Raw genomic sequence first — 26,543 nt, 5'->3', positions numbered from 1 at the left:
TTAAGGGTTTTCAAACACCATTTTAGAATTAGTCCCAAAAGGTTCTGAGCACACAGAGAGCAGTTGTGTGCACCTCCTGCCCCAGCCCAGTCTTCAGAACCTCAAAAACTACTTAGAACTAAACAGTCACAAACTTTGGAAATTGCCTGTTTTTCTTCATGCTTATAATCTCTTGCTGGTGTATTTAATTTATTTTCTATACCATTATACACACACACACACACACACACACACTAAAACTATATATGCCCCTTAAAATAGTTACAAATAAATAGTTTTATTTTGTCAGACTTTTAGAAAGAGACAGGAGGAGGGAACAGCAAAAGGAGCAGGAGATGTACAAATTCCTAATCCAATTTAGTATGGGCCTGCCTTCAGGCACTGGCTGTATTTAATTTCTGCTGGGGAAACTGAAATCTGCAGCAGTGTTTGTGCTGTGCTGCTTCAATGCAATTTTCTGCTCACTGGTAATCAAATACAGCCTTAGTGTGTGGCTGGTGTGGTAAACTTGTTATCCTGCAATTTTAGGAAAGAGTTTCATTCTTTTATGGGAAAGAGAACTGCTTGGAAAGAGTAGGAGTGAAATTCCAAAACACACTTTCCAAGGTGTTGTTGGGATTGAAAATTAAACCATGTAATTCCCCAGGATTTTAACCTTGTGGTTTCTGATTTGACTGCCAGCTAAGGAACCTGCTCACAGCTCTGTTGGATTGTAGAGCTAAACCTTTTCCATCCTGAGAGCCAAAATAACCCAGGCACTCTTCAGCCACAAGTCTACTGACCTGACATGAAATTTGGTTTGAAATATGGTCCTAAATGCTGAACTAATTGAATACATTTAAAAATCTAGGCTTTCTTTTAATTTAGTTGGTTTTCTTTTATCTATTTGCATAATTGGAAGGTTTCTTTTTCTTGTTATTTTTCTTGTAGAGTACTATTCAGAAATAATATAAAAATGGGATTGGTGATTGAAGCAAACTAATTTTTTTTAAAGTTTGCAATCATTCTAATCCTTGAATATTTCTTTGATGCAAGTTTTGAGTCAATTGTATAAGCCTATCTTTTTAATGAAATCCTAATAACTAATTCCTTAAAACTGAACAGAAAAGAAACCCCAACCTATATTTGTGATGACTTTTCTAAGTGTTTCTACTGCTTTGTCAGTTTTACAACTTTCAGTTAAGCCACTGTGTTCTAAAAAGCAAATGTGTGTTTGTGGTTTATTTACTTCATTATATATATATTTGTTGTTGTTGCTATAAATCCTCCTTTACTTTGCAAATGTATCCATTCTATAAGTTTTGATTTTTTGGCCATCTTAGAAAATATGTGTTTATTATAGTTAAAATTATTTGGTGTTTGGCATGCTTTAAAGAGAAGACATACAGCCATATGCACACCACAAAAATATTTGTTGGGTATTGTTAAGCTATCTCCTAATAACAGGAATAAATTAAATAACCAAAAAGAAAAGATATTTATGACTGAGAGCTGCATGAATATCTTTCACATCTGTGTGTATCACATCATGACTTTATGTTGCTGCATAAGAGAATTTTTGATTTCTCTCTTTGCTGGTAGCCACTCATGTATGAGCATAACACTCTGCATCTCTTAATGGAGCAAAAAAAATAATTTTCTTTGTGTTGCCTCAGCTATGCAGGATTTTAAGCTGAAGTATGAGAGCAGACATGAGGTGGTTGGTTGCTGTTTCTGCAGGGTATCGCCGCTGCCGTCCTGGGGAGTTCACCTGTGCTGATGGACGCTGCCTGCTGAATTCCCAGTGGCAGTGTGATGGGGATTTTGACTGCCCTGACCACTCTGATGAAGCACCTATCAACACCAAGTGCAAAAGTTCAGGTTTGGGTGTAGTTTTTTGAAGAACACATGTGACCTTTCTCTTTTGAGAGTGATGGTTTAGGGTTCCAAGTCAGCAAATGTAAAACCTCACAGCTTAAATTTCCAGTGTGTTCATGGTGATATTGCTCATGTCTTGCAAGGAAAAATGTTCTGAGCATCCAAACTTGAGTTCACAAAGTCCAAGCCACCAGTTCCTATGGAATAAAATAGCATAACTCCTGTTGATACTAAAATAAGATGATATTAATATTATAATTTCCAAAGTTTCTAGCTTGCTCTTGTAATGGTTCCTGTGTTTTGGATATTCATCACAGAAGGAGGTTATACAAAAGGGGATGTAAAGTTGCTCCCTCTATAAATAATTGACACTATGCTCTTGGTTTTATTGATATTTTCTGTTTACATTAATAATTTTGATTAGGTCTGGCTGGTTTTTGAGAGGGAAGTTAGTCCTGGTCTGCATATGTCGTTCTATTCTGTGGCTTTTTGAAAGACCAATTCTTCTGTCTAGATCTTAGGATTTCATTGCACTGTAGCCAGGTTCTTTATACCAATTTTGATGGAAAACATTCATCTGCTGTGAAGTGAGGCAGCACACCTACCTTATATTTCTTTAAGTGTTCCAATTGTTATTTGAAGAATCTGAAAGTAGCTGAAATGATGTATTCTAGTTTTGCCAAACAGGGAAGGACATATTTGCAGGTCATTAGGCAAGGAATGCATTGGAATTCAGCCAGTTGTGTTCCTAAACATCTCAGCATCCACAGGGGAGAGAACCCATGTTTTTTAACTTTTGGAAACTAGAGCTGTATTTTGTGCAAAGATGATGTAGAGGTTCTCCATTATATGAAAACAAATATGTAGGGAGAGTAATAAATTGATGTCTTCACCCTTTTTTCCAGGAGAGGAATAACCTTCAGAAACACTGAAAAGTGAAAAGTTACTATTAAACTATCAATAAGGAATAAATATTCAATTGTTACCATTTTTTTCCCTTTTGTATTAATACAGCAGCTGATCCATGAGAAAACTAATTCCAAATACTAATAGATGACACCAAGTTGTGTGGTCTTTTTTTTGTTTTCCAGAGCAGTCATGTAACAGCTCCTTTTTTATGTGCAAAAATGGGAAGTGCATTCCTCAAAGCAAGGTTTGTGATAACAAAGAAGATTGCAGTGATGGGTCTGATGAGAAAAGCTGCCACGTTAATGAATGCCTCAGTAAGAAAGTCAGTGGCTGTTCCCAAGATTGTCAGGACCTTCCTGTTGGATACAAGGTGAATTATTGCAAAATGTGGTGTAATATAAAGTGAGCTTTTAGTTCTTAAATGTTTAACTACTGCATGATTATAATAAAGCCCCACTGTGTGATGCCTCCTTGGAGTGAAGTAGCTTATGTGCTAGAATAAGAACATTCACATTTTCATTTCCTGTAAGTAAACAATTGCCAATTGTATTTAAAGTGGTACAGTGCATATTTTAAACCTATGGGAAAGATTATATACTGCTTTAAATGCAACAAACCATACTGGTGTATACAAAGCACTGAAAATCAGAGAAAAAAATTTACAATACATAGAAATGAACAGCAGAAATAACACTGTTCATTGTCTACATGCAAGGATGGTTCCTGAATCACCTGAATCTTGGCCTTGGCAAGTAGAGAGGAACAGCCTGCAGTAGCCTGTAAACAGTAGCTAAAAATAGAAGAAAGACTTTTTTCAGGATTTCAACTCTGAAGTGACCCTAACTGCACTCCAAAAGCTTCTTTTCAGCTGAATATTGGCCCACTGAGAATAAATAAAATCTGTGCAGCATGGCTTAGAACTGCAGGTATTCAACCCTCTGGGATTGTGGGGGTTGAGACAGAGACTCAAGAGCTGTTGGGTTCAACAAAAACCTTGTTGAAGTGGTGGAGAGAGCACATCCTGGATCTCTGCACAGAGAAATAGAGAATATAGAGGGAACATGACACTCAGTCTTCTGTAGATAACAATAATGCCCCTATTCCAAAACCACTCTGCTCTGTTGTATTTTATCACATTGCACATGATAAATTTGCCAGGATCATCATAAGACCCAAATAAATGTCAGAGGAACAGAGAATATTCTGAGTTAGAAGGGATCCATGAGAATTGTCCATGTCCAGCTCCTAATCAGCCTCAGGAGTTCTCATTCACATTCCTGTGTTGGTTACACAGATTTCTAGGTGACATCAGTGATTCCAGGGAAAATAATTAAAACCTGTCTATCCTTAGGAAAAAACACATGTATAAATGAAAATGAAAAACTCAAAAGTGCCCATCCATCATTATTTTCAAGGAAAAATCCTTTATATATTTTTGAAAAGGTGTGTTTTACTTTTTCTTCAGTTGAAATAGAAAGAATAATTACTCATTCTACAGGGTTTTGTTTGGGTGGGGTTTTGTTTGTTTTTTTCTTTTTTTTTGAGGAAATGGTGCTTAGGATCACATCAGCAATATTTGAAAAGAAAAGTAGATGTACATCCTGTAAACCATACAAGCAGCAAAGTAATTAAGATGTTACTTGAAAAAAATAGATGCATAAAAAGTTTATGATGTTAACATATTCAGAAGAAAGTACACACAGGTGATAAACAGAATTAAAAATGAATGCATTTGGTTTCCTTTCCCAGTGCAAATGCTGGCCTGGATTCCTCCTGAAGGATGATGGCAAAACGTGTGTGGATATTGATGAATGTTCATCTGGATTTCCCTGTAGCCAGCAATGCATCAACACCTATGGAACCTACAAATGCTTGTGTGCAGAAGGCTATGAAACACAGCCTGATAACCCAAATGGCTGCAAATCCCTTTCAGGTATCACTGTAATGTTTTTATAACCCACAGCTGTAGCCAAATAATTTGTGGGAAAAAAATCCCAAGGCCTCTGTTACCTTTATATGCAATATAAAAACAGTTACTTTGAATCTTCTACTTTTTCAATGTAAAATAAGAATGTGACTGTGTCTGGATGCAGTAAGAAGTTATATTTGTAGTATGTATTGTCATCAGCTCATTTGTAGTAAATAGATGCAGTTGTTTTTGAAAGTGTGAATAATTAATTAGAAAAAGTATTAGAAAAGTTAAAGAACATCACTTAGTTCTACTTCTCAGTCAGATGATAATAGCATGGTTATGATAAGATTTTATCACCTTTAGAATGTTAGAATGTACATCAAACTCCCTCATCTGAAAAGTAGGAACAGGAAAAAATAATAGGAAATGCAAACTCTGTTATAACATCCAAATGTGTTCAGTACAGGAGCAGAGTAGTCTGGACCACACATTGCATTCTAGAGTGCAAGAGCAATAGATACAGAGCCTTTAATACATTTTTAATTATTACTGATAATCTTTTATTTTAGTTGAGGTGTCTCTCAATAGAGCTAATATAAAGACAGCCTTAAAAAATTTTTGGAATTATGTATGTCAGTGTCAGAGATATTTCAGTGATGTCATGAATGAGTATCTGACAGTAAATATTTTTAATAAACTAGAAATCCAGGTTTACAAAAAGTCAAATCTGGCTCCAGTGCAGTTTTAAAAAAATCAAGGTTTTAATGAGTAACTGTTTCTTGCTGTGTACCATTCAGACTCATCTCAAAAAGCAGTGGTCAAAACATGCTTGGTTGGCAACTATAATTAATAGTCAGTGTTAATTTGAAAGGAATTGTTGAAATTAAAACATATGGAATGAAATTTATTTCCCATTTAATCTCTGGCATTAAATTAGGATGAAATACACTGTGGTTCCCATATTATAAAGGCAAAAGAATTAAATTGCATTGAAAGATATACTAATTGATTGCTTTGTTCATTTTTATACTGCATCATTGATCTTTCTTGGAGCATTTGAATGTTTTAAATATTTCTTTCATCCATAACATTGATCAGAGCATGTAACATTTATTTTTCAAACCATCTGTATTTCAGCATTGTATTCCTGATTTTCCATAAATTAACGTAAAAGTTAGTCTAATATATTCTTTCTCCCGGGGTTTAGATGAGGAACCTTTCTTAATTCTGGCTGATCATCATGAAATAAGAAAAATTAGCACTGATGGATCCAACTACACTTTGTTGAAACAGGTATAACCATAGTACCATGCTCTAAGTTTAACTCAATACTTTTATTTTTTTCTAAAGTTTGCAACTGACAGAAACATCATCCTACAATTGGCGTTGTGTGCACCACAGAACAACTGCAGTACCTTCAGAGTTATTACAATATTTTAAAATTACTATTTCATCTGGATTTGACATGATTAAAGATCAGGCAGTTGTTTTGCCAGTCATTCTGATGTACTAAAAAAAATTATGTTATTTGTGATCCTCTTCCATCACAATATGTTTTGTGCAATTTGTCTATTTCACTTAAAAAACAATCAAAAACCCACACCTATTTGGCCATATATTATTTGGGCTACTTACTGTCATAATCTAATTCTATTTTGAGACAGACAATCCCAATATTTATGATATTACAAAACATGAACTCTTACCTTTGTGTAAATCTAATTTTTAAATTACTCTAAATTATTAAAACAGAGAAAAGGAAAAAAAAAAGTGGGAAAACTACAAAAATAGAAAGTCACCCAGTAAATGCAGATCTGCCATTTTTAGCAGTCTGCTCTCCTTCTATGCTTCACCTAAGTGTAGTTATTTACCACAGATTAGATTTCCAAAATAAGTTTTAATAAAAATATCAATTTCCTTGAATATTAATGGATCTATTGTAGTAAGACTAGGAAATTATTTACTGCCCACCAATATCATTAGGCCTTTGGTGATTTCTTGTGTCACTATGCTGTGCACCTTAATGTCACAAGAGACATGCTCAGGTCTCCACAACAGTAATTATGAAATTAACTGTCTTGAATGAAACATTGACTTTAAGTTTAGCAAGCATTATGAAAGTCTGTCTGCTCTCCCAAAATCCTTCTGGTTCCCTCTCATTTGCATCTCACTGCCTCTCTCCTCTTTTGCTGGTGTACCTGTTCATGGAAACCTGTGAAAAGAGGGGAGCAGCAGGAAATTTTCTTCGTGGTTGGTGCTGACAGATGGTCCTGAATTCAATGGGCTCCTCTAGAGGCTGAGCAGCTCCAGCCACTGAACAAAATGTGTGTTTTCCATGTCACATTAATTCCCTGGGCTGATGATCACCTCTGCTATTGAACCTACTGGTCTTTGCTCCTGCAAAGGCAGCATTTGGCCTGGAAGGCAAAGAGGGATCTTTACCAACAGAGCAGGAGTTGTGTCCTTCAAAAGAACATCCCTGTGTCCTTGTAGTGCCACGATGGATCTGGCTCTCCTGCACATCTACCAGGTGATGGCAAACACCAGAGTGGCTCTGGCAGAGGAGCAAACCCACCCTCCCCTCTGTGTATTTGATCTGTGATTACCATCCTAACAGTTGTTCATATAAACTCAGAATAAAGAGATGGAAGTAGGAGCTTGTTCAGTCTTCTCTGAGTTATGTGCCAGCTTTACCTCTCTTTTATTTTATTTTTTTTCCTTTTTTTATTTTTCCAAATACACATAAACAGTACAACTGCTTGAATGTGTCTCATATATCGTCTTTGCTTTCCATTTCCTTCACTCCTAGTCATCAAAATCCTCAGGGTTTCAATAGGCAGAGTAGATAATTCTTGTCCTCATTATTTGCAATTTTTATCTCCATGTTTTTAGTGGGGCAGCAAGGGAACACAAATCACAGCCAAGGATATATTATGTGCTGTGTGTGACAGAAACAAGCCCACAGGTTCAAGATGAGATACTAAGGCAGCTGATTCCATTTGAAATCTTCCCTATTCCTTCTAAAAGGCAGATTACTTATGAAATTGCAAAGAATTATGCTAGGAGAGGTTAAGTGAGATATGTAAATGATAAAGAGGAAATTATGTCTGGGCAGAAAACTCCTAAAGATGTGCAGAATTTTTTTACCTGCAGTTGATGTTCTGATAAAAAATGAAATTAAATTGACCCAAAACAAAACACTTGAAACCAAAGATGTGCAGGCAGTCAATTCTCTGTATTAGTCTTGATCCTTAGGAAACTTTTACTGTGTTGTGGAATATATAGAGATAAGGCCGTATTTTTTACAAATTTATGACTTCGATTTATAGAATGTTATAAAATTGGATTAAATAATATTTTCTATTCTGTTGTCTCCTTGGTTAAGAATTTGGTGTGGAGGTTTCTCTGTAGATGCAATTATACTAACAGGAGAAAAAAGAGACAGGAAAAGTGTTCTGCAGCCCAGTTATGACTGACAGAGCTGCAGCTGGTTTTGTGCAAAGTGTGTGCATGTATATGATATTTTTGAAAAATGAGGGTGGTCTTCCTACACTGAATTGTTTCAGACATTTTTTAAATGATTATTTGTGCAGCCCAACTACTGTTTCCCTCTACATTTTAATCAAAAGCTAGATTTACAGTCATTCTGCAGTAGTAGATGGCAGATAAGCTGTGTATCAGTTTCTGTACAATTAAATATTGCTGTCCTTAGCTGTTTACTTTCGAGCTGGCTGGTCCAGCACACCCCTTCCCAACAATGAATTGCACTAGAGAGGGAGGTTGCTGATCTACCTGAGAGCAGGATGTCACTGGGCTGATAAGGGAATTGATTAACTGACCTTGAATTTATAGAAGGAATACAGACCACATCCGTTCCTTTCACCACTGCTGCTCCCTATTTCATTGATAACAACAACCTGGCACATTAAGAATAATTGTGATTTCACTATATACCAGAACATTCAGCAGGTTATGGGGCAGATAAGGAAATAAGAGCCATCATCTGAATGCACCTCCCTTCTTCCTTATCTGCCATTGGGGATGAAAAGCCATTATTGTATGATTGCTCCTCCCAGCCTGTTGGAATACCACAGATATATTTCAAAATGTGTTGGCTTTGTAATTGGAGCCATAGGAAATTCCCAGGTGCCTGCTGGATCTCCAACTTTCATGCTTTTTCTATCTACCACCTCTGTGTATCCACACACACACACACACACACATATATAAAAAACAAATATATATAGATAGGTAAGAGTACCTATAATATAGAATCTTAGAAGTCAAAACTTCTTCATCCAGGAATTAACATTCATGTCTTTTTGCAACACCACCATTTTGAATTCCTGATTAATTTATGTTACTAAAGAAATTCTTTTTTTGTTTAAATGTCATTAAGATTACACTGTTTCTGGTTCTCCCATCTAATTTGCCAAAGAAATGCCAAAGGTAGAAATCAGCAGTGAAACTGAGCAAAAGCTAGAAGTATATAGTGCTAAATTTCATTTAAATAAGAGTATGGAAAAAACACAGGAGCTTCAGTTTCATACATCATCTACATTCTTCGAAGTGACTCAGTTAATTTGTCACCATATTTATTTCTGTTACAGTCTTTGTCTTACTCTGTTTACAAGTAATGTATGGAAAAGAGAGGGAAGTGCTTCAGAAGTATGCAGACAGTAAAATAAAGCATTAGGAATATTAGATGTGTTTTGCATTCTGAATGCTACCCAGCAGTTTGTGTTCAAACATTTGAATAAATGGACTTTTTTTTTCTGTTTTTAGGGGCTGAACAATGTGATTGCAATAGACTTTGACTACAGAGAAGAGTTCATTTATTGGATTGATTCCAGCAGACCTAATGGCAGTCGCATAAACAGAATGTCTTTAAATGGAAGTGACATCAAGGTAATTGGGGATTAATAATGGCACTACCAGAATTAAATTTTTTGAGTGTTTTGGGAAATGCTCCTTTGTACATTTAACCCAGATTGTGATGCTTTGGTGTGTGGATACAAACACAGTGTGAGCTAGCAAGTCCCAGTAACATTTAATTGCATTTGTATCTTATTTGAAGCAAAGATAGGGACAAGGAGAACTGTATTTAGGAGCTAAATTCCTTATGACTTATCTGACAGTTTACTGAATTGGCAGTTCCATGTGGTTTCCAGGATGCCAAAGAAAAGAAAGAGCTATAATTAAGTGTAAGCTCTGTAAATACACTGGTGTATTATTTCTTCCTATATAAAATTTCCTGTGATCTTCAGTTTGGTTTTGTTTTCCCTCCACTACGTTGATAAGTAAAATAACTCAGTGTCTTTGCTGTGAAGGGTAAAAGTGCACTCCCATTTCTGCACAGCCTGTCTGTTCTGCCTCTGTAGTGGATTAAGTTCACAAATCCACTATTAAGCACATTTGTTGACTTATGTGAACATTTTCCCAGAACTGGTGATAAGCAGTAAGGAATTCTCTGTTTATTCCATTATGTCTGACCTTCTGAAACGTGGAGTTAAATGAGCAGCAGCATATCCTTGTTGCACACCAATAAACATGCAGAGAGGGAAGATTTGTGTTTTTCATTCACAGCTTGGTGCATGGGCTGACACATCCTCAGAGCACATCAGTCCTTGGGAGTTAGGGCTTGAGACTCACTGGCTTCAGGGAACCTTGTCTGCATCCTTCACACCAAAACAATTGTTCTTAAAAAGAAAAAATCAAGTAGTGGATAAGCAACTTCTGGCAGTCTGATTGCATTGGGTTAAAATAAAACCCAGCATGCATTTAAAACTTTTACCTGTGAGGGGGAAAAAAGTAGAAGACAGGCAAGTGTGGGGTTCAAAATCCATTAAATCCTTGAATCATATTTATTGTCTTTAAGCAATTTCCAAAGTATCCTCCTCAGCTTCTGTCCCTTCTGGATGATTCAGTATTATATAAGGGCTGGGGATTACTCAGACTCTTTATTTCTAATCTTAACTATTTCAAGAAGAACAAAGAATTTTTCCTAGTCCAAAATGTTCAAATAATCAAGTAGAAGAATAAAAAAAAAATTGCTTTCTACTGGTTCATTAATAATTTTATTTTTTAAGAAAAGTTTTCAGAAAGTTGAACCAGTAAAAGAAAATTAGGATGAGAACATGGAGGCTATTTTGTTTTTCCATCAATTTGCAATTTGCACAAGTGTCATGTCGATGAAAATTTTGCTCATATAGGATGCCATATTCAAAGCAAAAATTATAAAAATAATTCCATTTAATTTTCATACAATTTTTTTTTCTCTGAAAAACTTGGCCCAGATTTGGTATCTGAAAGCTAAAAAAAAAAAAAAAAAAAAAAAAAGTGAAAAAATTAGCAAGAATTCTACTGTAGGTGTCTAATAGTCTGTTAGTAACCTTTCAGCCAGTGCCAAATTTTTGTGGCTCTTTGACTTTTTTATTGAGTTGCCGCAGGACATACTTAATAACTGACATTATTAAAAAATTATTTCAAATTAAATTTTTATAAGTATTTATTTAATTATTTAAATGCTAGTGCTATTATTTGTTACCTTGAAAACCTGTTTACATATTTAATGGTGTTTTTTTTTTTTTTTTGTCACAAGAGAGTTTTTATGGTTTTTTTCCCCTGAAGTATGAATCTCTCATTTTAATATCTTTGCACTTGTTGTGTTACTCTTTGTTATAAATAGATCTGCTCTCAGTGTAAGTGATGCTATTTGATGTATTGCCTTGGATTCCCCTTGCAGGGGATGGCATTTCTTCAGCACACCAGCTCTGGGAAGCCTGATGGCATCTCATTTTTCTTGTGCCTCTGCTCATGGAGGAGATATTTACAGAATTGAAAGGACAGCTTTTTCACATGGACGTGTTCAGATGTGCACACAGTGTTTTATGGAGAGTTTAGATTCAAATGTTAGTGGGAGATGCAGCAGGAAGCTGCACTGGGCACATTCAGTGCCACACTGGTGATCTCAGTGACTGGGACATGTTGAAGTGACTCTCCCAAGGAACAGTCAACAGAAAGAGAGACTCATTACTTTGGGTGATGCTCTAGTGTAGTGTTTAGACCATTAAACCACTATCTAAATTTTCTGAGTTATCCATTTCTGCATGAAATGTCCCTTGTGCCAGTGCAGCAGTTGCTGCAATTACACATTTATAAACTGGTGAAGCTGGTAGTGTGAAGGTGCTGGGAAATAAAACATCTTATTCCCATTAAAGAATCAGTGTATCCTGGAATTTAACTTTAAAAAAAAAGATTTTATAAGGTGATAAATTATGTAACAACCTAAGAAAGTGCTTTTACATATTCATAACTATAAAATTGATTTAAAGCATCTCACCATATCCCTTCTTACCTTAAAGGCTTTTCCATGTCTTCAGATGGTAAATAAATTTAAAACTAGCACATTCAGTTTTACATAACACAGGTTTGTACATGAAGTTTATACTCTGGTGCACGTGCTGTTGGTGATGCAGGTAACAGTAAATTAGAATGTACACCACAGTAATAAACCCATTATTAGTGCTTAAAAAATCTCATAAATTTTCAAGTATTGCTTTCTGATTTGTGGGGGTTTTTTTCTGAAGTTCTAGTTGCACAGACATAATCAGGACTTCATCAGGAATAGTACAGGTCAAGATAGATCTTCTCAGGAATAGAATTTTCAAGCCTAGAAGAAATTGGACTCAAATGATAGTGAATATTCAAATATTATTGAACACTTGACATGAAGTACTCCCAGACAAGCTGGACTGAGTCATGCCATCATGATGAGATTTGTAATCACATATATCTAGAGGAATTTGTTCAAGTTCCAGAATTATCCAAGTCATCAAAACCCCTGAGAATAACACATCCTTGTCAGTAGTCTGTAGGCTTTCCAGTAGGTGACTAAATTGCTTTTGTCTCTTAATGATGTTGTCCTTTTGAAATTTAACTAATTCTTGGGAGGTTCCTCACTCTTCTGTGGCAAGAATGCTGGAAATAAGAGCACAGTATTTGCTTTCCAACCAGCAGCTCTCAGAGTGCTCTCATGGTCCCTCTGTCACGATGACATATGGCACCACTGTGACATTAAAATGAAGGAGACACTGATGGAGACTGCTGAGAGCAATGGGGAGATGAGAAGCAGATGTGCTCAAGGGCACACTGTGGGGAGAGCAGCCTCATCTCCACTCTGCTCTGTGGAACAAAAAATAGAATAGTGAAGGGGAAAAAAGCTGGTTTGGTTTGATTTATTTTTAAAAAAATTATTTTTAAATTAAGAAAAAACTAGAAGCTCAAGATGAAAAATGAAAGATAAAAAGTTTGTAAATGTTCGTGCATAATGCAGAGAAGTTGGTAATTTCCTCTTTGCAATATCATGGTGTGCTCCATTGTCCTTACTAGGAGAAAAGTGTCACATTGTCACAGCTACTTAAGTGTCATTTCCTGAGCAGTGTCAGTGTTTAGCAGTGAATAATACCCATTTTTCACATGCTGTATGTCACTGCACCAAATATCCAGTGTCTCAATATCCTGGTATCAGTAGCTCTCAAACTGTTGTTCCTTTCCCCGGTTATTTAGATGAATAATTAATGTCACTTTTGCTTTTCCAGGTAATTCACAATACAGCTGTTCCCAATGCCCTGGCTGTCGATTGGATTGGGAAGAATCTCTATTGGTCTGATACTGAAAAGAGAATTATTGAGGTGTCTAAACTCAATGGCTTGTACCCAACTGTCCTTGTGAGCAAGAGAGTGAAGTTTCCCAGAGATCTGTCCTTATATCCTCAAGCTGGGTATGAAGCAGCCAATTTTTAATACTTCCCATTTAATCCTGATTTGATCATAAAATATCTTTTATTTAAAAAAATATAATACTTAGTTGTTTGTTGGTTTTTTTTAATCTAATATTCAGTGATAGGAGAAAGTTGCTGTGTTGGTCTGGGCTCTACCTAAACAAAGAAAAACAGTGTTTTTCCATATAAAAAACATAACCTATCTAGTTTATTAGTTTCAAGATAAAAGGTATTTTCCACTATTTCTTAGAACTAGAATTTAATTTTCTTGTAACTGTACCCTTTCTTCCCTGTAAAATTTGAGAGGGAGGATGCCCAAGACATTTGTTTAATGGCTTCAAGACACAAATACCTGGGATCTTTCTGTGGTTGCCTAGGCATCCCTGAGAATGCAAAAATCACTCTACAAAGTTAGTACACAGAGTCCCAGTCTTTCAGGAAGGTTTAGACAGATAAATAAGTAGGCATAATAAACTTACTGGGTTTCTTCTTGGTGTGTATAGACAGCTTTCCAAAGCTGTTTTTACATTTTTATTGATAAACATGAGCCTTTGTTCATTTATTTTAATATGGAATTTTACTGGGGAAAAACCCTCTAATTCAGAGTTATAATTTGAAATGGTGTTACTTGGAGTTTTTTCCTCCCAAATGAGAAATGCTTAGTGAATTATCCTGCTGATGCCATGCAGTTTGTTTCCAAAGAAAACATTTTCTGTTGGAGAGAGTGGAGAAGGTTCCCTCTCTGCTGCTTGTGTGGAGCAGGCTTGGTGCCAGCATATTGCACCTGTGTGCTGTAGGATACCTGTGCCTGTTCTTAGGGCCACCATTCCCTCCTGCACACAAATTCTGTTCCAGGTGGTTATTGAGAATATCAGCTGCATCTGGATTTTGGAGAGCCTGTCCAAAGCCTGGAGAGCAGAATCAGCTCCCCAGCTGGAAAGATCTGTCCTGAGGTTCTGAGTAATGGCACACAACAGCAGCCACAAGCATCCATGTACTAAATAATGGGATTTTCTGTCTTTATGGCAAACATGCTCTGCATTGTGGTTGAATAGCATATTGAGGGGAAAATTGCTGCTCAGCTTTCTGACAGTCTTTCTCAGCATTTCACCCATGTTTAAACTTCTGTGCGAGAAACTGTTTTAATATTTTGGAACTAGGACTTCTTGAAGCAATTCAATTTGGATTTTGTGACTGTTAATAGCAAAAATGTTTTGTAATATGTGTAAAAAAGAAGTAGATGTAATACCATATTTCTGAGAAATTTAGTAGTGGTGCTATTTATGCAGGATGTGAGATTCACAAATTCCAGTTTGAGTGGTGCTTCAAATCCTAAGGCATCAAGACTAAACCATTTAAATGCACATTTTACGAGTCCATAATCATTTTAATAAAATCACACCTAGCATGAGGTTTCCTATTCAAACCCTTTACATTCAGCACACCTATTTACAGACAGAGGTCTAGAAAAACACAAAGATTCATCTGGAAGGTGGAAATATTGTAGAGTAATTACTGATTGACTCTTGAGATCAACTAAATGAATTAAGCATTAAGAGACATGAAGATCATCCAGTTCCATCCCCCAAGATGGGCAGGGATGCCATTCACTACCCCAGGCTGCTCAAAGCCCATCCAGCCTGGTCTTGGACACTCCCAGGGATCCAGGGGCAGCCACAGCTGCTCTGGGCAATCATTGCTGTTTTCCAGCTGCTGTGTTTTGTGTTGCAGATACTTGTACTGGATCGATTGCTGTGAGTCCCCACACATTGGCCGTGTTGGGATGGATGGATCCAGGCAAACTGTGGTTATAGAAACACAGATATCCAGACCCATGGCTCTCACCATAGACTATGTCAACCACAGACTCTACTGGGCTGATGAAAATCACATTGAGTTTTCTGACATGGATGGATCTCACAGACATAAAGGTTGGGCAACACTTCAGTTGGGTTTTTTCTTCTTTTTGATGCTTTCCATGCTATGTATAGTTATGTAAAAACTGTGCTTTAAAACCTTTTTTGAAATTAATTTTTTCCTTTTATCATTATTTTAAAATCTGCTTTTCATTTTTGTTCTCTGTTATGGATATAAAGAGTTTTTAAACGTGCACAAACACAGAGTTTCCATAAATTATGTTTTTGAGGGAAGAATGTCAAATAGAAAAAGAAGCTTTAGGAACAGACTCAGCCTTGTCAATTTTATACTCTGGCTTATACAGACATGTTCTTGATTAAGTTACAAAGTGAGTGAAACTTGCTGTTAAAAGTAGAAGGAATAGATCCTCTGTGCCATATGTCAGAATAGGTCTAAAATCAGACTTTTCTCCCACCTCAGAAAGTCTGGAAAAGCCATTAGTCTACTCAGCATGAGACCAGTATTTCAAATGTTATTTGGGGCTTTCCAGGTAGATAGGTGAAATAATAACTTTTGAAATACTTGTGCAATGAATTAATCTTTATCTCTGTGTTTTGCTTCTCACCTGACAGATAATTAAAAAGCTTGTGTCTTTTATCTATGAAGTATTAAAAATAAATAAATTCTGCACTATGATGAATAGTTCTCATATTCCAAATTGAATAATTAAAGATCTTTCATTTTAATTTAAATATATGAAATAGTATCAGTCTGCTAAGTTTTTGTTGGGGTTTTATTTGAGATGAAATTGTTACCTGAGTTCCTTCCTCAAGCTTTACCCAAACCTCAGCACTGCTGCACTGCTGGAAATACCTCGTGGATTTGGGTTCTTTTAGGCTTTTACCTTGTACTGGGTGCCTCCAGGTCTTCTCCAGACCACAACTGATGAATTAACTACTTTATTTTCAGATCAAAGTTTTAATATGAAATTAAAAAAAAAAAAAAAGAAAATCAAAACAACAAGTTTTCTACCCCTTGTATTCATAACTTGTGGGTTATAAATACATAATGAATAATTCAATGGCAGTTGTTTGAGATGGTAGATTTGAGATTATGAGAGCTGTAAACATTCCCATTAATCTCAGCATCATGTCTGTGTTTTTTTTGGGACAAACACCGGTCAGTGGTAACCTGCTCACCTAAGCCGCCCTTGCTCAGACACAGCCCGAGCTGGATTCCTGCTGACAGGCTGTTCTTCTCACAGGGGCAGCAAAGCTCCCTATTCCCTTGATGCCATTCCCTGTGCTGCTATCCTGCTGTTTTCATTCTCATAAAATTATCCTCTTACTCTTCCTTCTGGATCTTTCAAAGGAAAGCAGTAAATAATATCCCGTGTGTCACTCTTAGCCCTAAACTGACAGCAGTGGTCCAACCTTTCACAGCCTTCCCTTTTAGCCTGAGAGTTTCAGAATTTTTCTTTCCCCAAAAATGTCCTCTCACTACACTCAGGAGATAGCTGCAAAATTGCAGTCAGACCATCTTCAGTGTCCATTGCCTTGGTCTCCAGCCTGTGGGACTCTCCTGCACAATTGGGTAAAATCAATTTCAACTGCTTTATATCTGCAGAGTTAATGTCTTCTCCTGAGGATGCCTGATCCTGGAGAAGAAGGAAAATTTGTCACAATGCCACAGCAAATTTATCCAAATTTGGTACCAGTGAAGTATCTGAGGCAAGCTCCAAAAGCAATAATGACTTTGTGTAAAGCTGGTACTGTGCTGCTTTTGGGGACGTTTCTCTTTGAAGTCCAGATGGTGCATAAATATTCAAGCCATAAGTGAGTTTTGGAAGAAAGATCCTGAGGTATTTAAATGATGTGAAAGCAAGATTTTCTCCTCAGCCAATTGTCATAGAGATTGGATGAGACTTCATGGATCACCTAGTGCAACCCTTTCTGGGAAAATCATGGTCTGGATGACCCACAACCATGTCCAGCTGCCTCTTAGAAGTGTCCAGTGCACCATTCCCTTGGGAAGATATTCCAATGGCTCAGTTTGAAATCTTAGCTCCATTTGAAATCTTCCCAAAAGTCACCTATTTCCATCACCCCTTGCCTTTTCCATGTAAAAAGGGATCTCTTTTTCCTTGCAGCCCTCTGTAAAGGCTGGAATTTGGTGATGAGGTTTCTCTTCTTTTCTCAAGAGTGAACAAACCCAGGTCCTCACCCTTTGCTCTCATGGCAGCTTCCCAAGCCTTGGATGGTCTTTGTGTCCCTTGTCTGGATTCTGGATCCTCTCCTGCCTGCCCACACCTAGTGCATTTGTCACTTTCTGCTGCCAGGAGTTTCACTCAAAACATTATCATCAAATCAAAATGAAGTTGTAGAAAAGTTTCTGTGGATTTAATAAAGCAGTGATAGAATTCTTGGTGTCTAACACATATGAAACAACCCTGTGGGTGCTACAAGGGGAGCAGAGTTCACACATAATGATCAATATTACTTTATTCAGAGTCTTTTCCCTTTCTCCCTGCTTTTTCTGGAACAATCAACCTAATAATATTTTAATTTCTTCATGATTCAGCACAAGACCAGAAATATTTTGGAAGATGAAATTTTGCCTTTGTAAAAGAAATGTTTTAATAGGGGAAACTCAGGGAAGTTCAGTGTTTGGAACTGTGATCCCCCCTTGTGTTTCTGAAGTCTGTAATCCGTGCTGATAAGCACTTAAATGAGAAAGATTAAGTTTTATCTCTTGTGATAACTCTGTTACTCGAAGGAATGTTTTTCACATGGATTTCATGGTTTGTTTTCCTTTGTCATTTTGGACATTCTGCATTGTCTAAGTTAACCACGGGGGAGAGGGTTGAGTTTGCTGTTGTCCTTTGTGTTCTCAAATGGAGAAGGATAAAGGCACTGATACAGCAACCACAAAATGCATTTTCACGGAGGAGAGGAAAAAGTCTGAAGGGGAATGCTGTGAGTGATGCAATCTGAAGTGCTATTAATGGCACACTAAGCATTTTCTCACCTGTTTCTGTGACCTCTGAGGATAAGGCTGGCTTGCTCTGAGGTTTTTTTCTGAGACTATGATTTTTGGATGTTAAATTGTCCGTTACAAAATGTGTCAGAAAATGCCACAGAGATTTCAAAAGACACAGCAAGTAAGTGACTCTTCAGAATTGGTGGATTTCCTACCATTAAGGGATGGCATGAGACAGTGTGCAATATTCAGATAATTTAGGATAAACACAAGCTTAGGCTAATTATTGACATTCTGTCTGTTAAACTAAGGGATGTCTATTAAATGCAATGAGAGTTTACATATATTTAGATCTTGGTGTTAACATTTTTTTCAACAAGTCTGGGCTTTTACATTTTTTTGTTTCTGATGGACCTTAAAGCTTTTTGAGAAGAACATCTGCTGCTTTCCTCTTGTAAAATTCCTCTGCATTTCAATAGAGAAATGGTTTTTTATAATTGCCAAGAGAGTCCTAGTAAGAATTTTGAAAACATGCTAACTAGGCCAGAAATCTTGGAGTATTTGGGAGCTCTTCTTGGCGCTGGGGGCAGCAGTGACCTTGCTGAGCTGTTTGAAGTTTAATGCTTGGTTATATAAACTGCCTTTAGAGCTTAGCCAATTCAGCACTGCAGCATTCACAAGTGTTATACACTGTAAATGATTAAGCAAGTATTGAAGCACTAATCTGGCTAAGCACTAAGCTGGTTTACTTATGTGAGCTTTCAAAAAAAATAAAAAATTTAAGAATTTGTCAGACTTAGCTGCTTTCTGCTCCCACCACCCAGAGGAGATGCAGAATTCACAGTTCCCTTGGTGTCTGGTTGCTCCATGCAGGTTTTCCCAAGCTTCAGAGCTCCTAAATCCCAGAGGTGCCTGCATTCTCCCATTTCACTTTGAAGATAAATATTTCATGTAATGAAATTATAAAATGGAAATATGACAGTCCAGTTTAGGAAGTACAGAAACTTCTCTGAGATTAGGCCCTAAACTGTGTCAAGTTGATGTTTTATGCTGTAAAAACAAAAAGTTGGGCACTTAATTCCTTCATCTGACACGGGCATGGAAATTAAGCAATGGAAAAGTGTTGCATTTTAACTAAATTATTATTATTAAATTACTTCTTTAGCTGTAATATATTTAACAGATAATAACTTTCCTAGAGTAACTCAATTTGAAAAAACACCCTGTTCTTGAGACAGCTTCTGCCTGAATGTTTGCAGTTGTCAGGATTGGAGAGCATATATGCAAGTTTTAGGGGTTTGGAGATTACAAACATTTCAATTTTTACTGCCTGTAATTTCAAAAGTTGCTTACTGTAAGGAGTTTGTAGGTAGAAAATGAGTATTTGTGTCTAATTTTGGGCTCAGCCACCAGAGTTTATGAGAGGGCATATCCAAATGTTCATAAAGTTGCCTGAATGTAGAAGTGATCCAAAAGATTATAGAAACCAATTCCTTCCAGATTTAAAATGGAAGTTTTCATGCCTCAAAAACTAGAGAAGTTTGAAAAGAGGGATTTTTTTCTCAGAGCAGAGGAGAAGTAGTTCTGATATGACAACAGTTTTTTTCCAACTTTTGAGGAGTCTATAGAATTACTCATTGTAGTCACATCTGATAGCACAAGCTGATAATTTCTTCCTCTCCATTATTGACTTCTGGATTCACTTTTCATAATTGTTCCTATAAAATTCTCCAATCCATATGTCTTGCTAAATCTGATTACTTCATTTTATTGTGTTCCTACTCTTTTAAAGGATAATATTCAGGAAAAAGTACTCAGATTATATTAAAGGCAGTTCACACAGTTACATTTCTCCAAGTTTCCCCAGTCTCCAATTTATGGAACCCAGTTTATGAAGGCTGCCAGCAGGTTGGTTTCTGTATATTCCACTGGTCTTGTGAAATACACTCAAATCAAATTAGATTATAAACTCCTGAAAATTGTTCACTATACTTTAAACTTCTCCATGATCTGGACTTGTGCCATCACAAATTTTAAGGGATGAGCATTACTTTCCATGCAGCTGTTCCTGTCAGGGGGCAATCACTACAGAGACCATAAACCACAATTTTCTGTTTTCTCCCTGCTCATATCAACACAAGGGAAAACAGGAGGGTTTTGATCAAGGGAGTTGCAGTGTTGGTCAGGAACTGGTTCAGCAGAAGATAAAGGAGATAAACCAAAGTGGCCCAGTAGTTTATGTCCTCACAGTTGGATGGTGGCAGGAGAGGGAAAGATAAAAGAAGGAATAGCTTGGGGGTTGCTGGGAATGGATATCAAAACCAGCAGCAAGACAGAGTTTAAGGTGAGGGGCTGGCAGGCAGGTAAAGGGTCTCTGAAAATCTGAAAAATAATTTTAAAACCTTTGAAACTCACTAGCACACTGTGAGTTGTTCTACTCAAATAGTGACTTGTATATATTTGAGAATAATTTAATTATTGTTCTACTGCTCTGGAGTAACTGGCATAAAAACAACTGCTCACAGTGATTTTTAAAAGGCAATAAATCATTTCAAAGTGGAAGAGAGTGAAATATTTTCATTCCTAGTTTTGATCAACTGGTTTTACAGGCAGATTTTGAAAAATGTATGCATCTCTTCTCATGGTGTTGCTATGCCTAATAGTGAGCTTTAATATCTTAAATACATTAGTGCCTTAAGATGTTTAGGTTTAAGTCTAGATTTCCTGCTTCTTTAGTGGTAGCAGTTTGGGGATATGTAACAAGTTTTGTGTGAGTTTGTTGTACTGAAATATTCTCAGTTTTCATTGTTTCTGTTGCATTTTTATACTGGCAAAATATCCCCCACTGAATGCTAGGACTTTTATCTTCCATACTTTACCTAATATGATGTGTGATGTATATATTTTTTCATGGACATGTTATTAAAGGTATGATAATAGCATCCTAAAACTGTATTTTTAATTTATTTTTTTTAATGTGAAACATAGCTTCAATTGCTGGACTTATTATATATAGTCCATGAATATTTTTTTTTTCTGTTCATTGGGTTTGACAGGTTTAGGTTTTTAAACAAATTGTCAATTTCACAAAAGTAATAATGGTTATAAAATATCTCGTTTTTAAAATATTTTAATGTAATATACTTAAATATAATTATATCTGTCAAAACTACATACAAGCTTAATAGAGATAATCTTATTGTCATTATTCATTATTAATTTTATGGACTAAGCACTTCAAATTCTTATCAGAGGGAACAAGCATCAGGAGTAAGTAGTATAAGAAATAAAAAGGTATTGACTGTGTCTCAGACTCTAAGTTGAATGAAAATGAGACAGAAACAGCTACAAGGGAGTTCAATTGAAAAGTGGGCAGTGAGGGCAGTAATTGCTGCAGAAGAGATCAGCAATCTCCAAGTTTATTTGGTTTTGTAGGTTTAATTGCTATTTTCTCATTAAGTATTGTTCTTCTCTGGTGCAATTTGTCTTTGGAGGGTTCATAATCCTTCCTAGGAGATTACCACTGCTTCCATTTAGATCAAGATGTCAGTAGGCTTTTTATTTCTGTTTTATGGCAGTTCAGAAAATCAAGTTTCAGAGGGTAGAATTCAAAATGTGTTTTCAGGTTTGGTCACCCATGTAAATTTTCTGTGTTTGGGTGCCAAAAATCTTAAACAGAAACTCCTCTGATGCCATGGGGAGCTAGCAAGTCATTTAAACTGCTGCTTAACAACAATTAATTGCTTTAGCAGTTGCTTCCCAGCACTGGCTCTCTAGCTGGGTGAAGGTTTGGGAAGAGCCTCACAGGAACATTTCACCCTCCTGATTTTGTGATTTTGCACAAGGGCAGGACAAGGTTGCAGTCCCTTGTTTTTGGAAAGGGAATGGATGAATCTCTTTCTGTCTTGGAAGGGATCAACTGTCTATCAACATGATAGGGCACTGATAATTTTGTTTGGTTTTTTGATTTGGGGGAGTTTTATGTTTTGTTTTGTTTTTTTTATTAAGTTTTTTTTTTGTTTTTGTTTTTTTTGGGTTGTTGTAGTTGTTTTCTCTTAGAAGAGGTCAACATCCTTTATAGGACACATTTTCTTGGTACATTGATTTATCACCCACCAGTGAGACCTTTTTTATTATTATTCTTGTTATTGTATTTTCTTTTACTTTTGGAAAAACTTGTGTTTCAATAAGAGCCAAGGGAGCTGGGCTTCACTTCTGTATGGCTTCTCCATAAGCAGGTTTTGTAGCTCAGGAGTCCTAGATAGAATGATTTTCATTCCTGAAATCAAATGAACATTTTTTTTTTTTTATGCTTAAGTAAATGTGCTCAGAAAATATAAGGGAAGCAGAGTTCACTTCTCAGAGAAAAGTAAACATTTGTATCACAAATATGACTTACAGCCTATGAATTTATATTCTTGGATCAAAATTCATACAAAATTCAGGAGAGAGACACAGATTATTTTAAGTCTGTCATGTTTCTCATGTGTCTACATAATCATGTTCCCTCCTGTGGCTCTTCTCTTAAGTTCATGCAGCACTTTATCTTCCTTTATTATGTTATATATTGTCATTTTTATTTGTCTTTGAGTATCTAATAACTTTTATTTCCCACCACTTCTGATCTGTTGCAAGGCTCCTCATTGTTCCCTTTTATTACCTGCCTGTGTTTTTTCTTCAGTTTCTGAAAGGCCCATGCATTCCTTTTCCTTTCTGCATCCTCTTTCTTGCCCCTTTTCTCATCATCTTTGGTTTAGGATTAGAATTCAGTGTCAGAAAATCCATGATTTATGGATAAAATTAAACACCACAAGAGAATCAGAGTTGGCAGCTGGTGTGTGAAAAGAGAAGGAATTGCAAGGAACTTGTCCAGCTCTGGGAGGAGGAGGCTGTGGTGGAGAAAGGAATCACAAAAGTAAATTATTTAGCTTTAACAGAATATGTTCCTTTCTTACTGAGGGGTTTGCAATGTGATAAAATATTTTCAATTAGCTGATGAAGAGGAAAGAGAAGTACTTTGTTGTGGCTAACCTGCCTTTACTTAAAATTTTCATAAAAATTGTCTGGTTTTGCAGTGCTCACCAAGGAAAGAGGAGCAATGAGTCTTCCTTTCCTTTTTAAAACTGATTCACACCATGCAGTTTGCTGTAGGGTTAGTATTAGTGTTAGTATTAGTTAATATTAGTTGCAATTAGTATTGCAACACTTAACTACTGTATGTCATCTATGATGAGTTTGATCAGCCAAAGCTTTTTGGAGTTGAAGGAGAGAGTGGAAAAAAAGGAAGTGGGTGTTTCTACTACTCCATACATTTCTAAAAAATCAGTATTCACTGCCTGAAATTTTGGAAATCATGAAACACTGATGTCCTCAAAGGCAAAAAACAAAGAGCATGAGAGAATATTTTAATGCTCCACCAGATAATCAGATGTAGAAATGATCTCAGTTTCTGTTCATTTTTGTTAGGTCATTCACAGCTGATGAACTGTAAATTCTATAACCTCTTACATGTCAGCAGTTCTGATGTTTCCTTGCTTACAAGGAAAAGAAAAATTGTATTCAGCTATGATAGAACTATTCCTTAAACAGTAATTGGTTGCAATTCAATACCTGTTTTCAGAAAACTCTCTCTGACTTTACAGGTTTATCTTCTACAAGAAAATCCACTGAGCTTTATGGTCTGCTCTGAAGAAATTTTATAAGGTTTTTTGTTATGCAATTATTATTATTTCTTCTTTTATAAGAATTTTATATTTTTATGGTCAGTGTAGAACTTTTGTAAGAAATATTTGTCCAGTGATTCTATACTTATATTGTTTTACTTCAAGTGGATTTTCATTTGCATATATTTGTACTGTTTATTGCTTTTTTAATTGATTTTTTAATAACTTTCTCCACATTTCACAATAGAATACATGTAGCTTTTACAGCTTTAAATGGTGCAAGTTTGTGTTGATCATGAACTAATGAAAAGTTAATGCAAAAGCCCATTAAAATTAGAGAGTTGCTCAGAAATAAAAATAGTGACAGGACAAACTGCAACCTGAGTCTATGAGTGTTAAGCCATTGACAGTTTCAACTTCATACCTATAAATGGCAGTAATATGAAAGCCAGTTTTTAGAAACAAATCTATTTTGTCATTCTTCTTTTAAAGAGCATAAAAAGAACAGAGACTAACATTTGTTGCATTGTTCCTGATAAGGTGGATTTATTTTAAGAAGTTTGAAAGAGTTAAGCTTTTAAACCTGGTGCTTTGCAGAATTTCTATTTTTTTTTTAATAAAAGAGAATTGTACTTGAGTAAATGACCAGTTTTCTTATGTGCAGTGTTCTAATTGTGATATTTAATATTTTGTGCCACACTCTCATCTTGGCTTCCCTGTTAATGCAGTGTGATGAGACAATTCAGGCAGTGTATGGTAATCTCCTGAATCTTCTTTAGCTCATGAATATAAAGTTTCATCTGGATTCTGATGTGTGTCTAATCCAGTGAGGGCAGGATAAATTGTCTGGCCACCCACAAACATCCACAAAACCAAAGAATAAGCATTCATTCATATACCTATGCTTAGGATATGGGGTGTGCTTCTAGGATATCCAAAATAACGATGACAATTCAGTGTATTTTTCATTGGCAGGGAATAATAGAGATGATGAAATCAAAATAAATTTTTTCTACGTAAATCTCTTTATGTACATTAAGGTGTTTATCTAACCTTTTATTTGGATTTTAATTTTAACTTTGATCAGAAAAAAAACATATAAAACAGGATTTTTTTGTCTTTAGAGAGACTGGAGTTGAGACCTTTGACATCTTTAATGTGATGCTAAAAGTAGAAGCAAGAGTCATAATTTATATGAACCAATATTGTCTCAGAACTGAAGCAAGAATAAAATAATTATTTTTATGGAAAGCTTCAGGGCCTCATCCAGGGCAGCACTTTCTGATGTCCCATCCTGCTTCTCCTGCCAGCCTGGTTTGTATTTCTCATTGAAATAATTACACAATGGGATTTTACAAATCACAGAAATTATAACAGCTTTTCTTGCACTGTACTGTGCATGGAACTGTGGCAAAGTTGCCTCTGTAATGAGTGCCAAAATTGAGATTTCTTTGGACTCTGAATTCTTTGAAATGCTATGAAGGTCTTTCAAAAATATCACATTGTTATTTCAGTGTGATAGATGTGGTTCATGGAGAAATATAAGAAGGGAAAATAATTTCAGGCCTAAGGAGCAAGGTCTCCTTGACCAGAGAGCAGCATGCCCTGCACTGGAGTTCAGTACTGGGAGAACTATTGGATAGAAAATTGAATTTTCTGAGTTGTTGTTCCATATACTCAGTATCAGTCATCAGATCTCAGTCAGCTATGAAGTGTTCCAACAGGAATTTGAGATTTGCCAGTTCTATGTCAGCTCTTTCCAGGTAAAAAGATGCAGAAAGAGAGGTAAAGATGTTAAACATGACAGTCAGTGCTCTGGTCTGCCTTTTAGTAATTAGAGTGATTCAGCTACAAAAGATTATCATTTACAAATTAATTATTGTGGTCAGATATTCTCCTGTGAGATTTATGATAGCTACTATTGATGGAGGGGAAAAAAAAAAAGTGGCATTCAATTACTCTTTACCAAGAACAAATACTTCAGGATTAAGGAGTATACAGCAGGACAAATAATGCTCCAAAGCTTTTTCTCCCTTTTGTCCTTCCATCCTTTTCCAAATGTTGTTGGCTCATAATTTTGTGATACTGTAGCTATGGTCTATCATCATCACTGTTTCTTTTTTTATATTGTGTGGTTGGTGATGCTAGAAATGATCAATAATCTATCTTACTGCAATGGTTATTTTAATGCCAATTTTAAAAATATTTTTCCTGTCTCCCTTATCAGTATGTTTTGATGAAATTAAATGCTACTAATTGTATGAAAGGGTATTAAACACAGAGCATCAGGAGATGTGTATATTATGTTCTGGATATTTTCTAATAACTTTTATCCCAGTAAAAGAGCCAATTCATATTGCTTATGCAAAGAGTTGGAGAAGTAATGTTTGTTGCTTATTCCTTTAAAGTTTGACATGTCTTTAAATTAAAATCTGGAGGTTGTTTTTTTAACTGAAGTTCTCCTTTCCTTAACACTGACTGGGCCAACACATCCTAAGCAAACAGGGCTTGTCCTCCATCCACTTTCACTGTATCTGATAATAAAGGACTCTGTGGTGCTGGTGTGTTGTCACCATAATTATTC

At 36.0% G+C, this 26,543-nt stretch overlaps 1 protein-coding gene across 1 annotated transcript in view; it reads left to right on the top strand.

Moving 5' to 3' along the window:
• Window positions 1–26,543, top strand: part of LRP1B (LDL receptor related protein 1B) — a 610,286-nt gene that overhangs the window by 505,760 nt on the left and 77,983 nt on the right. Inside the window, exons 54-60 of the mRNA XM_056496787.1 lie at window positions 1,720–1,860; window positions 2,949–3,136; window positions 4,516–4,699; window positions 5,886–5,971; window positions 9,464–9,586; window positions 13,279–13,460; window positions 15,192–15,391. Of these exons, the coding sequence (XP_056352762.1) occupies window positions 1,720–1,860; window positions 2,949–3,136; window positions 4,516–4,699; window positions 5,886–5,971; window positions 9,464–9,586; window positions 13,279–13,460; window positions 15,192–15,391 (1,104 nt within the window). The remainder of the gene's footprint in view (window positions 1–1,719; window positions 1,861–2,948; window positions 3,137–4,515; window positions 4,700–5,885; window positions 5,972–9,463; window positions 9,587–13,278; window positions 13,461–15,191; window positions 15,392–26,543) is intronic.

Source organism: Oenanthe melanoleuca, chromosome 7, assembly GCF_029582105.1.
Source record: "Oenanthe melanoleuca isolate GR-GAL-2019-014 chromosome 7, OMel1.0, whole genome shotgun sequence".
Classification (NCBI taxonomy): domain Eukaryota; kingdom Metazoa; phylum Chordata; class Aves; order Passeriformes; family Muscicapidae; genus Oenanthe; species Oenanthe melanoleuca.
The sequence above is the reverse complement of the archived record's forward strand: the minus strand, read 5'-3'. Positions and strand labels throughout refer to the sequence as shown.